This window comes from Lates calcarifer, linkage group LG17, assembly GCF_001640805.2.
Source record: "Lates calcarifer isolate ASB-BC8 linkage group LG17, TLL_Latcal_v3, whole genome shotgun sequence".
NCBI classification, from domain to species: Eukaryota; Metazoa; Chordata; class Actinopteri; family Centropomidae; genus Lates; species Lates calcarifer.
The window spans coordinates 6,564,111-6,579,470 of record NC_066849.1 but is presented as its reverse complement, the minus strand read 5'-3'; the positions used below and the strand labels follow the sequence as shown (position 1 = coordinate 6,579,470).

General features: G+C 43.0%; 2 protein-coding genes across 2 annotated transcripts; both read left to right on the top strand.

The window, feature by feature from the left end:
* Nucleotides 1-3,456: 3,456 nt before the first annotated feature.
* On the top strand, nt 3,457-7,905 carry nrl (neural retina leucine zipper). Its single transcript, XM_018670107.2, has 5 exons — nt 3,457-4,328; nt 4,452-4,730; nt 5,104-5,118; nt 5,776-5,994; nt 6,304-7,905. The coding sequence occupies exons 1-5, from the start codon at nt 3,711-3,713 to the stop codon at nt 6,463-6,465; spliced, it is 1,293 nt and encodes a 430-aa protein (XP_018525623.1). The 5' UTR covers nt 3,457-3,710; the 3' UTR covers nt 6,466-7,905.
* A 700-nt stretch (nt 7,906-8,605) lies between these two features.
* LOC108879095 (GTP-binding protein REM 2) lies at nt 8,606-15,360 on the top strand. Its single transcript, XM_018670254.2, has 6 exons — nt 8,606-9,084; nt 9,211-9,271; nt 10,661-10,970; nt 11,120-11,193; nt 12,908-13,085; nt 14,639-15,360. The coding sequence occupies exons 2-6, from the start codon at nt 9,218-9,220 to the stop codon at nt 14,929-14,931; spliced, it is 909 nt and encodes a 302-aa protein (XP_018525770.1). The 5' UTR covers nt 8,606-9,084; nt 9,211-9,217; the 3' UTR covers nt 14,932-15,360.

Sequence of the window (15,360 nt, the reverse complement as noted above, 5' to 3'; positions counted from 1 at the left end):
AGCTGGTTTATTAGATAAATTGAAATTTTGTTTGGGAATGAGCACTCCTGAAGCAATGAAGTGTTGATGGCCTTATGGTGGAATCTGATTTATTATTGAATTTTGAGCCATTTAAGGAGCCTGGTGTCAAGATCCAGCTTTGAGTTAGAATGAGCCTACATGGTGCATGTTCATAAACACATTTGTGTGTAAACAAATGGCCACAAATGAATGCACAGCAAAAGCAGAGGCATTGCTCAGCTTCTGGGGATGCAGGCAATAAATAATTAGGACACAGTCAAGCCTTTACAGAGCGTCCTCAGATTCATGGTCCGTAATAGTTCTGAAATGTCTGCACCTGTTTGCACCTAGACAATGCTGCTCTGTTTCCAGTAGCTGTGAGTGTCCACTATGAGGCAGTACAGAGTCTACAGTCCAACTGTGACCAACACAGCTGTCAAGACTATGCTAAATTCAGAGATGATTGAGTGAAGCTTATTTTTTGAGGCAAACTGAATCTCAGTTCACATCACGACTTCTTGTGCAGAAGAAAGTGTAAAAACGGCACAGATGAAAGAGAGAGGAAGGAAACAGAGAGAGAGAAACAGGCTTGAAACAAGAATAGAGAAAGAGAAACTTAAATAAAGAGAGAGACAGACATAGAGAGAGATAAAAAAGATAAAAACAGAGAGAGACAGGGAGAGACAGACAGACATTGCCAGAGAGTGTCAACATGCCTGTGAACCATGAGAGAGGGATATGGAGAGAGAGAGGGGGGGGGGGGGGAGAGGAGGGGATTGTTGCAAACAGGGATTTGCAGCACAGGGGAAAGAAAGAAAAGGGGCAGTGGCACTCAGTGACAGAGTGCTATACACACTCACATGCGCACACACACACACTCCCTTTCCTCTGTGTCTCTTTCCAAACGTGTCAGTCAACCAGTCAGTCGATTATTTTTGTGTGCATGTGTGTGTTTGGTGGGGATGTTGAAAAGAGCTCGTAACCATCCTTCATCTCTATGACCGACGGTAAGATCATTTCATTCTCTTTGACTGTCACATCTCTCATGTCAGGCCTTTATTTCAGCCTGCTTTCATTCTACTTTTTTCTCTCTTGTATGAGTATGTGTGTGTGTTGGCGCTATTTTTTGGCTGGCTTTTTGCCGTGACTTTGGTCTGGAGCCAGACTGAGGCCTCCATGGAGCCCTGTCACTGTTTGCTTTCTTTTACAATCCATTTTGAACCACAGGGGGCAAAACTAATGAGCTGTGCACCAGAGGCACTAGTCAAAGGTGGATTTTTAATTAGATGTTCATTTTGGTAATAATAACTATTATATCTGAAGGCCTGTAATTAGTGTTGGTGGAGGAGATAGCTTTACTCCTCTACAGCTTTCTTTGATGTAGTTACCGCTGTAGCATATTGAAAATACTGAACTTTTCATTGATATTCTGTTAGATACTTTGTTCAGCTGTGTTTAATAATTTAACTTTGTTAGATTTATGTTTGGCCTTGGTTTGTCACTTTGAAAACAGAATACTTTTCTATACTGTGTTGTCATGAAACTTTTGGTTTACTTCCATACGAAACAAAAGTTTCTGCTCTTGAATCTGAGAAGACAAGATCAAAAGGGACAAGTTCTAACATTTTGATATATAACATTTGAGGTCAACATCAGCTTCAACAAAAAGTGAATGTTTTTCCACCCCTCTAGCTGTTTAAAACGTGTTTCGATTCATTTTAGAAAGTCTCTGGATTAAAGTCCTGAACATGCTGATAATTGGATTTGCTCTCTGAGACTTGTGGATCTTTCTGTCAAAAATGATTAAGCCCTTTGAATTCTTGCGCTTCAGTCGAATATGTGTTCAGTAGGCAGATCTTTCTAGAAATATTACGTTATATCCATTGTGTGTGTGATTACATTAGGGCAATAACCTTTCATAATTTCTACATAAAAATGAATGAAACACTTAGCAGAAGATGAGACCATCATTTATAATTTGGACAAACAAACCATCGGACTGTATTTTTTCACTTACAGAATAATTATCTCATTCTCTCTGTGAGTTTAGAGATGAGATCTAGAATTATTAGCTAAAAAGAGACAATATGAGGTTCATAGTTTGTCACTTTTATAAAGTTAAGTGACATAGTTTGGCACAAATGATAGCTTCAAGTTCAGTGTAAAGGTTTCTTGGAAGCCGAAGGGTCCTGGTTTGTCTGTACATGTCACTTGATTATAGTCATAGTAATCAAGTGACGTGTACAGACAAACCAGGACAAGTAAAGTAAACAAGTAAACATGCACGTGTATGTGAGTGTGCATGCCTTTATAGACCTATACATACGTATAAGATGGTGTGTAGGGGGGATGTGCTGCAGATTAGTGACTTAAGATAACACACAAACATACCTGCCATACAGACTCACACAGTCTGACTTCAGGTTCAACAAAGTCAGAGTAACTTTATTGTCAAAGCATTTATGGTTAAATCCTCTTTAAAACTGTTTTGTGCAAATTATGCAGCATCCACAGCAAAAACACATTGAACAGCTTTTTACTTGTAGGAAGATTTTTATATATATATATCAGTCAATGGTTTATTAATGACAGATAAAACATTTACTAATGCTTCAATTAGAAACCATTAATGAGAACAACTTAAGGGTTGCCAGGTTATCAGAAATTCTTCTCTTACATTTTGGACAAGCTGGACAATGGTTTGTCCTTTTGGCTACCTCTTTGATTCTTTAGGAAACACATTTAAATTGACACTACATTAATTCAATAAGTTCATGTCAATATGTTGTTTCTAATGGTTTTTGGTGTTGGAACAGATTTAGCTAAAAGGACAAAGCAAATGTCATGCTGGAGAAGGATTTTTCACAACCTGGTAACCCATATGATCATAACTGATCTATAAAAGATTACTAAAAGATTAAGGAGGAACTCCACTGAATATTGCAGTCTCTTTACAGGTCTTGTTCAGTACTGCCTTAAGTGAGGTTCCTTGAGTCTGTGTCAGTTGGGCTGTCAAGACTACACTACTAATCTTGGTGAGATGTTAGAAAGAAGAGAGCTCAGCAGACCTCTGTTGCTTCTCCTCATCTCTGCTTGAAGCCAGAGGCTCAAGGCTATGTTAGCTGCTACTACCATAACACACCCGAATCTCTGATAGAGGTGTTGGTGGTCAAGTTGCATTGTGGGTAATGTGGGCACTGAGTTTTGACAAGAAAGAAGAATATATTGAAATAAAAAAAGATGAAATCTCTGGTTCTGCTGCATCAATTTTTTATACTTTTTAAAACTGTGCATCAGCTGAATTATACTAAAATAGTGGAGTACTCTTTTAATAACAAATAATAAAACTATGAGTTACAGCTTATGGAGCTTTTATAAAAGGTGCCAAATTACAAAGTGATACCAAAAGTGTTTTTTGAAGTCTTTTTGATTTGATTTATACCTGACAAACTTGTAACACCATTCCTTTCTCTTGTCTCTGTATCCCACACCTTTTCCTTCTCTTTCATCCTTTCCTTCAGGACAAGAGAAACAAAGACAAGGACACGGCGACGTACAGTTTCTCACAGAGGAAACTCACCAGCCAGTCTACTTCCTGACATCACCACTGCTGCTGTCTATGAGCTGCACTGAGGCAGTGGAGTGGACTTTCCAACAATCCTGACACACGGAAATACCCTGTTGAAGCTCCAGCAGCAGCAGCAGACACCATGTCCTCTCCTTCCCTCCCCATGCCCTCTCTCCCTCCCAGCCCTCTGGCCATGGAGTACCTGAACGACTTTGACCTCCTCAAGTTTGAGGTGAAATCTGACACTCCTCCACTCCCTCCTCCCTGTGCATATCCCAAATCTGGCCACCCCCACGACCCCTCCAGCTCTCCATACACCAGTCACCCTCCGCAGGACTCCAGCTTGAGCTCCAGCCCTTACAACTCCCTGCCACCCTCGCCGACGCTCAGTGACGCCCACCCACCTCCCTCGGGCTCTTCCTCCCTCTCTTCTTCATCCTCCTCCATCTCCTTCCCACTCTCCATCTCCAACAGCTTCACCTCCGGCATCAGCTCTGGCTCTCAGGGGAATGTGGAGGGCAGCCCAGCCCACAGTGGGCCTCAGGGCCCCACCCCGGCTTCACTGGAGGACCTGATCTGGCTGGCGGCGCTGCAGCAACAGTTTGGAGGGGAGGTGACAGGGCCCGCCACTCTGCTGGGAGCCTTGGGAGGGGTGCCAGAGAGAGGGGACCGAGAGAGGGGGCCGGTAAATGGCTTTCTGGGCTGTGAGGATGCTGTGGAGGCTCTGCTGAACTCAGCTGCTGCAGCTGTCAGCTCACAGGTAACAACCTGTTGTTTCTTATGATTTGTTTCTCTTCTGCATGTAGCCGAGAAAGAGTCGACTTTTCTCTTCTCCCCTCTGCTGCCTCTTCATCATCTTCTGTGCCCTGCGTCTTCTCTTCAGTTTCCAGGTCTTTCTCAGAGTTCGAGCAGCAACCTGGGAGACTCCAGCAGCGACAGCGGCGGCGATATCTCCTGCACCAAGGGGACCGATATGTGCCATCGCCCGCTCGTCTTCCTCTCGTCGGCCCCTCCCTCGCTCCCCAACGCCGCCCCTGCCTCGGCTCCCTACCCACAGGCCCTCAGCCCCCAGGGCCGCCTTCATCACCACCAGCATCACCATCATCAGCATCACCCGCACCACCCCATGCACGGCACCCATCACCATCATCACCATCCACAAGTTAATCAGGTAAAGGGAGCAGCGCTCATGCACATCAATCCAGATTAGATGAGAGGGACTCGTTATGATAATGATACTCAAAAGGAAGCATTAATCAATAAATCATGGACAGCTATAGGAGGTGAAAAACGCAGAGTGAGACAACAGAGGCACATGTAGCATTAGAGAGCTGAGCGGAAGGAGAGGGATCGCGCAGTGATGGATTAGGATTAGGACATTAGAACATGGTTATTAATGTCTGTGTCTATCTGAGGTATCACTTTAAGGATTGCTCTCTACGTGGTGACATTAAGTGAAATCTCTGTCTTTGAGGGCACCAGGCCTTGATTGCCTATGAAAAAACATATTTCATGGTAACACTTTTAGCATGCAGCATTTACAAGTAGCAGTAAATTAACTTACAATACATGATTTATAGCACTGTAATGCAGATGTATGCACATATAAAGACATTTTAAATGTCTTTTAATATGTATTATATGACAACAATTAAAACGTCACCTATTTTTTTACATTTACACAAGTCAGTTCTTACTCTTTAAACCAATTAAATGAATAATTATTTTAAGTTTATCACTTTAAATGTCTAACTCTGATTGGAAGAAAAATCAGTTGTTACTAATGAGACTCAGCCTTGAATGTTCACTTCTGGATGTAATTTTAACAGGTAAATAAACTTTATAATCTGTGTTCTGGTTGATCAAGATGTCTGGGTAGATCTCTATGTGGAGCACAGTGTGAGCTTATGATAATATCTGCTATTATTGCTGTGTGTAATCCTGATAACTGTCACCCACACTTAGTCAGATTACATGACAGATTATGGACATGTGGTGCCGAAATGTGCCCACACACACACACACACACACACACACAGTATGATATATCACATGTCCACCAGTCTTAATGTAGAGATATATATAACCTGACTCCACTTCACACTCCTCAAACTGTACACACGCCAATCATTTTCAGCATGTGTCTTGATGCCAATTAACACTGAGGAGGGGCATATTCTTTACGCGTGTCTCCTCCATCTGTTCAGCAGTGTGGGGTGAACGAGCGCTTCTCTGATGAGCAGCTGGTGAGCCTGTCAGTGCGCGAGCTCAACCGACACCTGCGTGGAGTGAGCAAGGATGAGGTGGTGCGCTTGAAGCAGAAACGCCGCACACTAAAGAACCGTGGCTATGCCCAGTCCTGCCGCTACAAGCGCTTACAGCACCGCCACGCTCTGGAGTCAGAGAAGCATGTGCTCACGCAACAGGTACACACACACCCACACACACATGTTTATGTTTATGACCCTGAATGAAAAGCTTTCTCAGTATATACCCATACAGGCCTTATCTGACCCCAAAATGATTCTGAAATATAATGTCATCATATATTTTGACACTTAAAAGCCCCTAAAGGAGGTGATGACAGCAAAAAATTCTGACAATCTGACAGCCCTAAATTCCCTAAACTGACATTTCTGACACAATATTCCATGAAACATAAATCAACATCTTTGCAGTGTGTCTCAGCAGAGCACAGAGAAATGTTAATCTTCTCTCTTTTCCCCTCTCTTCAGTTGGAACAGCTACAGTGTGAGCTGACTCGAGTGCTGAGGGAGAGGGACGCCTACAAGGCTCGCTACGAGAAGCTCCTCAGCACAAACCACGGCACCGCCGGCGACGCCCCACCGACCCGCACCAGCAACCCACCTTCCCCGCCCCCTGACTATTTCCTCTGAGTTTTACCCACAAGGGGGGGGGTGGGGGCACAAGCCCAGCCAAGATGGAGCAATCAGTGATGAGTAATCAGACAGCAAAGAAGGTCATGTACGTGTGTGTGCGTGTGTGCATGTGTGTGTCTGTGCGTGTGCAAGTTGGGAAAGTGAAAGAGAGAGACTGGCAGGCAGTTTTGGGGCGATACAACTGTGAAATTCATAGGGTTAGACTCAGCTCTAGGGCTGTTTCTTGGACTCAGTTTTGCATCACTGTGAATGACAGTTGCACAAAAACTGGCTGAGAGCGCTTTAATATCAGTGCAACAGTGGACACAAACAACTATGAAAATGTAATGAAAAAGCTTTAAAAATGCATCAATAGTCCCTGACACTGCTGAGTGTATTATCTATGCAATATTATATAGCTGCAATGTACTCTCCAAGTGAGTGTTTGAGGCTCAAATTGTAGTTTTGTGTTTTTACGATAAGCTGCTAAAGCTGCAGAGGTCTGAGTAGTGCAGTGGTGCTGGATGTGGAGTGGTATGGGCTTGGATAAAGTATCCACGGCATGCAGTTAAGTATTTGCCAGCTAATATTTCACAGTTGCCTACCAAAGTGTTTAAGCTCACCAAGACTTGTTATTCTTTGTAAGATGAAGAATCATAGATTAAAGAATGTACAAGGATACCTTTCATGGGAATCTTCCAGTGATTGTGCTAAATGCTCTTGTGTTTTCGCAAAGAAATCTACCTTTTGCTAGTTGGAAATTACAACTTTCAGTCATTACCATTAACAGAGAGGATTTGCTGTTTGCTCTCAAAAATGCTTTTTTTTTTTTACACAAAAAGAATTGGAGCTGGTAGTGTGCTTAATAAAGCGACTGCATATGGTGAAAGAGACAAATACACCCATCGCAGCAGGCGAAACAAAAAGAGTGTGGCATGATTTGTGTGGTTGTGTCCAGTTCTCCAGACTGGAGAGGCTATTTTTGGGCAGATTGAACACCTCTGATAACAGGGACAATCACCATATTAATGCAACATGTGGCACCACAGAGCTGGTCACTGTGGACTCGGGTACTGTGGGGCTACTCCGGATGCAACAGAAAATTAACGGTGCAGGGATTAAAAAATAAATAAAAATGCAAAAATATCTCTTCATGGAGACACTTAACTGTCCCATGAAGTCATTGCCAGGGTTCATGCATTAGAGCTATTTATTTTGTTTGGGTGTAGGTTAAATAAATTGTTCTTTTATTTATTCACTTATTTATTCAGTATTTATTGTTTATTTATGTACTGATTCTAATTATTTTACTGGTTTTATTCCATTAGCGTGTATTTTTACTTTCCTACAGTTTATTATTTTATCCAATTGTGATTAGAATTAACATTATTACAAAAATGATGGCCATTATCATGGTTTCCTGCTCCTGTTGTAGTGTGGTTTCATATGCATATGAAATAAACAGTACTACTTATTAAGTACTTTATCAAACCTGGCTTGCTGTGCTGTGTGTTTTGTGCACCTTTCACACAGGTTTTAACCTCATCTCCTCTCCATTCACCTATCTGAGTATCTCCCACTCTTGGTCTTTCGCAGGGCCTTTTCTCTGCAGCCCCCCCATTCCCTGCTCCAACCCTCTCTTTATCTCTGTCCCTCTATAGTGAGGCAGTGACCCTGGCTGTTGCACTGTTTGGGATGACCTCATCTTCAGCTCTACCTCTCTCTCTGTGTCTCTCGCTCTCTCTCTAGCCTGTATAATAGGAGCAGGATTAGGGCTATAATAGCGCCCTGGCTGCTCACTGCCGGAGCCTATTGTGGCTTTGTGTGGGAGGGACGCACCACCGCTCATGGCCACACTCACATTCTGACAGAAAACATGTCCACATACACTCCTTGGATCGGGGACTAGAAATGACTTGATTTGATAAAATGGAAATGAGTGAGTCAAAGAAAAGGTCATGTGTGTCTTTGTGAGCGCACAAAAAAATGAAGCGAGAGACTGATACACTTGGTAGCCAGGCTGGTAGGTTGTCACACCTGTTTCCACTGAAGGAAAACCCAAATGACACATTTAAACATATATCCCCCAGGGGACACACGCTCACACTAACAAAGCCACTAATTTGGAGAAGACTTGTGTTATACTGCCCCCTAGCGGCCGGTCTCCATATCGCCGCCATCTTTCCAGGGGTCAATGAGAGCTTCGTGACACTGAGCATCTCTCTACAGTACTGCTCCCTGCCTCCTGTCTGCATCACCGCTCCACTTTGGTTACTGAGCTGCATGCACCTGCTGCAAATACTTACAGAGCGTGAGTCCTCGGGGTGGCCAGCTCCATCCCTCCTCTGCAGAAAATCCACACCTGGACAGCAAGTCAGTGCGTGACAGTCAAGTCAGTGAAGCGGTGATGAATGACGGTGCTGACTGCAGAGCTGGACCTGGGCCCTAATCTGAGGAGACAGAGAGATAGTAGACAGAGATAGGAAGAGACATAAATTGAGGGAGAGAGAGAGCAGGAGTGAGAGAGTGAGAGTGAGAGAGAGAGAGAGAGAGAGAGGCAAAGAGCGGGCGAGGGAGGGAAGAGAGAGAGGGAGAGTCACCGTGCTTACTTTGTAGTTGCCGAGAGCCGCGTGACAGGTGAGAGATCATACTGGGCTACTTTGGGCTGGGGTTCGTAAAGAGAGAGGGGTGGGGTGTGAGGAGGAGGAGGAGGGGAGTATTGTGTGTCTTTTGGAGTCTTTATACCCGATGGCTTAATTTCAGTTTGCAGATGCCGACAGATGTGCCCGAAGACAGGCTCAACAACGAGGAGAAGGCGACCACGGTAGGCTGCACGGGGCTGCACGGAGGTTTGGGCAAACAGCAACAATACATAGAATTCTGTCATTACCCAGTCGGGGTTTAATGGGGCAAAGTGGTGGAGTGTGATAATGTTTGATATTGAAATTGTCAGCTTAATGGAGGGTTCATTGAACTGCCAGTGAACCAGTTTTCCTCTATGTGTGTGTGTGTGTGTGTGTGTGTGTGTGTGTGTGTGTGTGCGTGCGTGCGTGCATGCATGTGCGCGCGCGCGTGTAGCTACGTGTGTGTTTTATGTAGGTGGTGGTGCAGCGAGGGGGTGTCCTGCATTACAAAATACTAGCAGACTTAGAGCCAGTTTCCAGTTTGAACCATTGGGCCTAAATGTAACTTTTGTGGGATTATTTTGCGTCTTGAGCAGCAACGATGGCTGAGACTGTGTATAATATTAAAGGTGTCAAACCTGCGCAGAATTATCTCCTGAGTTCATATGAAGATATTTTGCTTCTTTCAAGCTCATTGCCACTGAAAATGTGCATTCAAACAAAGTTAGCGGCTAACCTGAAAACATTTAGCAGTTGAAAAAGCCAGACATTTCCCACAGGAGCTGGTAGAGAACCAAAACAGAGTGAATATTTGACTTACATTCGTCAGGTGGAAGAAAACATGACTCAAATAAATGTTGCTCCATCGCTACCGGAGGTCTAAACAGATGCAAACTGTTTGCTGACCTCTATATCAGTGCTTAACAGTTTGTTCCTGTTCCAAATTGGCGAAAGTATCTCTTTTCTCAGGTGTGAAGGAAGTACTTTTTGAGTCAGTCACACATGTGGGATGCGCATGCGCGATCGTAAACGGTTTATAGTTTACGGCACGTGAAGTCCACCATCCTTGAACAGCTACTTCCGGTTTCGAACATATTTTGCAAGTCTACAAATCACTGCCTGTTGTAGATTATAAAGCGAAGTGTAATTGGTGAATAAGCAGATCTGGATTCTGGCCATTTAAGCAATCTAGCCAAATTTTAAGGACGTTTTGATAACGGTAATAGACCACCTTCTCACAGTCAGGAGTTCATTTCATTTTTCGTTTAAAATTTCATTTCATTTTTCCAGTTTCACTTTAAATTATCAATTCTCTGGTTATAAAATGGCGAATGGTAAAATGTACGGTTGACTCAAATTGGTGTATAGGCTTTTGACTGGTGTTTTTCATATGAATACAATATTTAAGAGTAAATGTCAGGATATCTCAGCAACTGCTGCACAGACCATTCAGCCTATTGCACTTCCCCCTATTTTATGGAAGTGCAATAGCTATACTAAATAGCTAGAATATGAGAATATGAGAAACAACATAGCTGGATAGCATTAAATGTCATATAATAAAGAGTGTCCCTCAATATTCCTTCCAGTGTGACAGTATGACTCTGTCCAGCACCCCGACTGTTCGCAGAGGAAGCACTCCTCTACCAATTAAGCACCAGCTCAGACGGGAAGAAGCTGTCCATGATGACTGCGACTGGACATCAGGTGCAGCTGGGCCCTCTGCTTCACCGATCAGCTTTAGCCCAGCCCTGGATGACACTCTGACGGTGACGGTGGAGGGCAGACCTGATGGGCCTTTAAGGATTGCCTTGCTAGGGCAGAACGGCGTGGGGAAGTCCTCTCTGGCCATCGCCCTCGCCGGTGACATGGACAGGACAGCGTCTGTGGATTCTGATGGTACAAAGCTGTTTGTTTGACAAGACTAATTCAGTATTCCAGTGGAGAGGCGGCCTGCAGTGCCATGCCTTACATAGTGAGTAGCAGGTAAATAAATCACAGCACCCATCTCCCATCTGAGACCTAACTGCTGCTCTCCCTGTCCCTAGGGGAGGGTTATGTGCGCACAGTCACAGTGGATGACGAGGACAGCACCATCATTATCTATGACAACTGGAGACAGGTGAGCCAAACAACACTCCAGCGTTCCCACACTCCCTGTTCTTTGCTCCCTCATTAGGCCACTGAGCCCCCTGTGCACCTGTATACAGTGTACTCAGCTGCTTTTTGCCATTTCACTGTGGTATATATATATACATTACATCCACTCCTGTCAGAGCAACCTGCAGAATCCTTGGATTGTTTAAAAAAAAGTACCTTTTCATTTTTGGATTTTTAGCACTTTTAGCAATTCATTTGATTTTCTTCATTTTAAGCAGTCTGTGTGTGTTGTACAGGATAATGCTTTGCTGTGTTAGCAGATAAGTTTGGGAAATAGTACTAGGGTTTCTAGCTGAGTGTGCAGAGAAATCGTTGAGGAAAACTGACAGCATCCATACATTCATGCATAAAAGGGAGCATGACCATATCCCAGCATGCCCTGCTCAGATGGTGGGGTACAACTGGGACAGCTTGCTAATACAATTAGCACACAAAAAAGTAAATCTGTCATCAAAGGAAAGAGTTAAGACTAAAAAACAGTATACAGACCAGAAAATGAAAGGAACTACAACATATGAACAGGTACTTACTGTATATGCAGTATATTATAGATGTCTTATTGTTGTATAGCTTGAGCACATTTCATTCCTTATTGTATTTGACAGCACTATTTAAAAAAAGCTTAGAGAAACGCTGTGAAAAAAAACTATAAATCTGCTGCATCTGCATGTGTTTGACTGAGCAAAGCTCATTATCAGGTTGTTTTGCACACTTTTCCCTCTTTTCCCTCGAGTGCAGTTCAGAGACATCTGTGTGTGGATGTGAGTGAGGGAGAGAGAGAGATAGAGAGAGAGAGAGAGAAAGAGAGAGAGAGAGAGCTGCCCACAGAGCAGATGTGCCAAATGACTATATAAATGTTTCTGATTTAGATGGATGTGTGGAAAATACTGAAAACACACACAAACACATTTTTAATGCGGGGGTTCTCATGTATCACACCTTGCAAAATGAGTTATGTATGTTGTGAGGGACACTGTAATGGCTGCCATATAAGGAAATTTCTTATATACTTGCAGTATTACGTCCATGTCTTTCATTAGAGTGCAAAAGTTGCCTTTGGTCTGTGCTCAATTCTAGACTTAATCAAAATGAAATGAAAAGTCAATGGACCATGGCAAATCTAACTAAAGACAGGATGAGGTTTAGTCCATTTCCCATGAAGGATTCACTCAGGGACATTCTATTTTTAGAGATTTTTGTCTCTTGGCTGCTTGGAGAGGATGAGTGTATGAGTGTGTCACTAAGAATGTGAGGTGTACTGCAGTTAGTGCTATCTACAGTAGTAATTTCTCATCAAACCACAGGGGATTTTAGATACAGCATTCAATTGTCTTCTGTTTCTCCAGGATGCACTTATACTGTTCTATGTAAGGCTTTGAAAACAGTATTTATGACAGGAATGGAAAGTTAAGAGTTTGTTTTTTCTCAAAGTATTTAGAAGTCAGTTTGAAATGAAGCTTTGACTCCACTGTCTCTCTTCATTAATTCTTTTTGTAAATGTGTGTGATGACATTCTCACAGTGTGTTTCAGTAAATGCTTACTCAGTTTTAGTCATTAGTTTAATTATCATTCTATAACTGACTAGCTTTATTCTGACTTAGCTTACAGTTTCCTAGTAGTATATTTAAATAACACCTACATTACTGTAACATCCATTGTGTTCTCTGTCACCCAGGACCTGTCGGCTCTGCAGTGTGAGGTGTGTGTCTTGGTGTTTTCGGTGACTGACAGGCGTAGTTTCCATCGCACTGCTCAGCTCCGACTTCTCCTGAGAGAGACTCAGCCCCAGACTCCCATCATCCTCGTTGGTAATAAGAGTGACCTTGTTCGCACACGTGAGGTCACCTCTCAAGGTATGACAAGCCTCCGTTTTTCCACCTTTGTTTCCTCACCCATTTTGTTGTTTCCTTCGGTTGTGGTATTCATCTTCACAGTTGGTGTTGACATTTTCAGCGCTTTATCTGTGTCAATAAACACTAACGTGGGGTGAAATATGTGGAAATGTAAATGTCAGTCTTTCAGCTTCATCACAGTGTGGGAGTATGAGGGGAGCCACAATTACAGTTAAAGCAAGAGAGCATTCACTGGAAATGCTCTGTCTGTTCACATTCATGCCATTTTATAACACACAGGATGTGCAGTTATGTATTACTACAGCCTGTATATGCCGTACCCCCCAACTTAAAGCTCCTCAACAATTGGTTTAAAATCTTAAGTATATCTCTACAACATTGAACATTCATGACAAAATAAGCAACAGTTAATGCTGAAATGTGTTATTTTTTAATAAAGGAGCTATTTGCAAGTTTTGCTCTTGCTACATAGCCAGCGTTAGCATTAACAACTGTTTACATACCGGTCTAGAAGAAATGTGAGTTAAACTTATTCCTTTTCTTACCAAGAGCTGTCTTCAGAGGTGGAAAGCAACAGCAGTGTTTTGCTTCTAGTTCTACCAATTCCTCCCAATTCTAGTGAGGTTAGCATGCTAGCTGTTGTCATTTTCGGATAGTGACTCACTATAGCGTCCAAACTGCGCTGAGGAAGTCGCTATGCTCCGGGGGCATATTCTAACCTCATGTATTGTATGTAATATCAACTTGCTTAAAATTCTGTTACATCCTTAAGAGTGTTGTTATTTTTTGATGCATCTGCCATAACAAAATGATGGACAAATAATAATAATAATAATTATAATAATAATAATAATAATAATAATAACATTTAAAGATAAAGTTGATGTACAGAATGGAGGAAAACAGCAGCCAACAACCACAACAGTCCTGATATTCTGTCTCTACCTCTCTGATATGTTTACACTGGCTGACAATTACTTGTCTTGTGCAGCAGAGCATACTGTAGCACCTCTAGATTTTTGATAGTCACTGACTATCAACCTTTCTGCAAGTCTCAAAAACCCAAACCATCTGCTCTCATCAGATAAACATAATAAACTCCTCATAATTGCGTGCTAGTGTATTTTGCACAATTTGATCAAAGGAACCCCACCTAGTTGTTACCCTCGCATACAGAGAGCTGTACTGCTCTGTGTGTGTTTTTCTGTTCAAATTCAATAGATCACTATATAAGATGTATTACCACTAAATTGGTTTTGACTGCAGGGCTTCTGTGGTGTTTCTGTTTTTTGTCCATTTGCTAAAATGGACTAAAAAGGTCAAAATGTATGATTATATTCCTCTGGCTGTTTAATTTGTTTCACTGCTGGATGCTGTGTCATGGTGGTAAAGGAGGTGTATTATATGTAATTTTGCAGTAATGTGAAATAACTTCAAGGATTCATAGAAAGTGAAACATTGCTGCAGAGAATGCTGTTACTCTAAATGTAAATTTGCCCTGACAGCGGTCTTTATTCATCTCGTCCCCTCTCCTCTTCATCCTTTTCCCTCAGAGGCCATGTCCAGCGCCGCCCTCTTCAACTGCCTGTATCTGGAGATCTCTGCTTCTCTGGATCACCGTACCCCCGAACTCCTGGAGTGTGCAGTGCGGCTAGCCAGGGGCCAGTCCCCGTGGCCCCCGGGGACCAATGCGGAGGACTTGAGTGGAGGAGGCCAACGTGAAAGCATCACCTCCCGTGCCAAACGTTTCCTGTCCAGCCTGGTGCCCAGGTACCCGCGAGAGCGAGAAGTGGGCAAGTTCCTGAGGCAGAAATCCCGCTCGTGTCACGACCTGGGGGCGCTGTGATCCGGGCGCAGAGGGGGAGTTAGATGGTTAGATTGTTGACAGAGATAGCTGGAAGGGATGTAGTATACCAACAGAGAGGAAGAGGGAGTGATACAGCAATTAGTGGACAAGAGGGGGAGATGGGGATAAGAGAGAAGAGATAACTGGGGAGGTGGGAGTGCAAAGGTGCCAAGGTGACGGCAGGACAGTGTAGTCAGTGATCATCCTGCATCCAGCAGTGAAAAACAGGGAGAATGACAACAATGTTAATGATGATGTTTATCTATAGAATAATACAGAAATTTTGTACACAAGACCAAACAACAAAGAAGAGAAGAAGATAATGATACTGTTGTAGAACACATGTAAATAAACTGTAGTAGTGATAGTTAACTGCCACCTGTCTTTAAGAGCTAAATAAATTGCTTTTTTGAGTCTTGACAAAGTCAC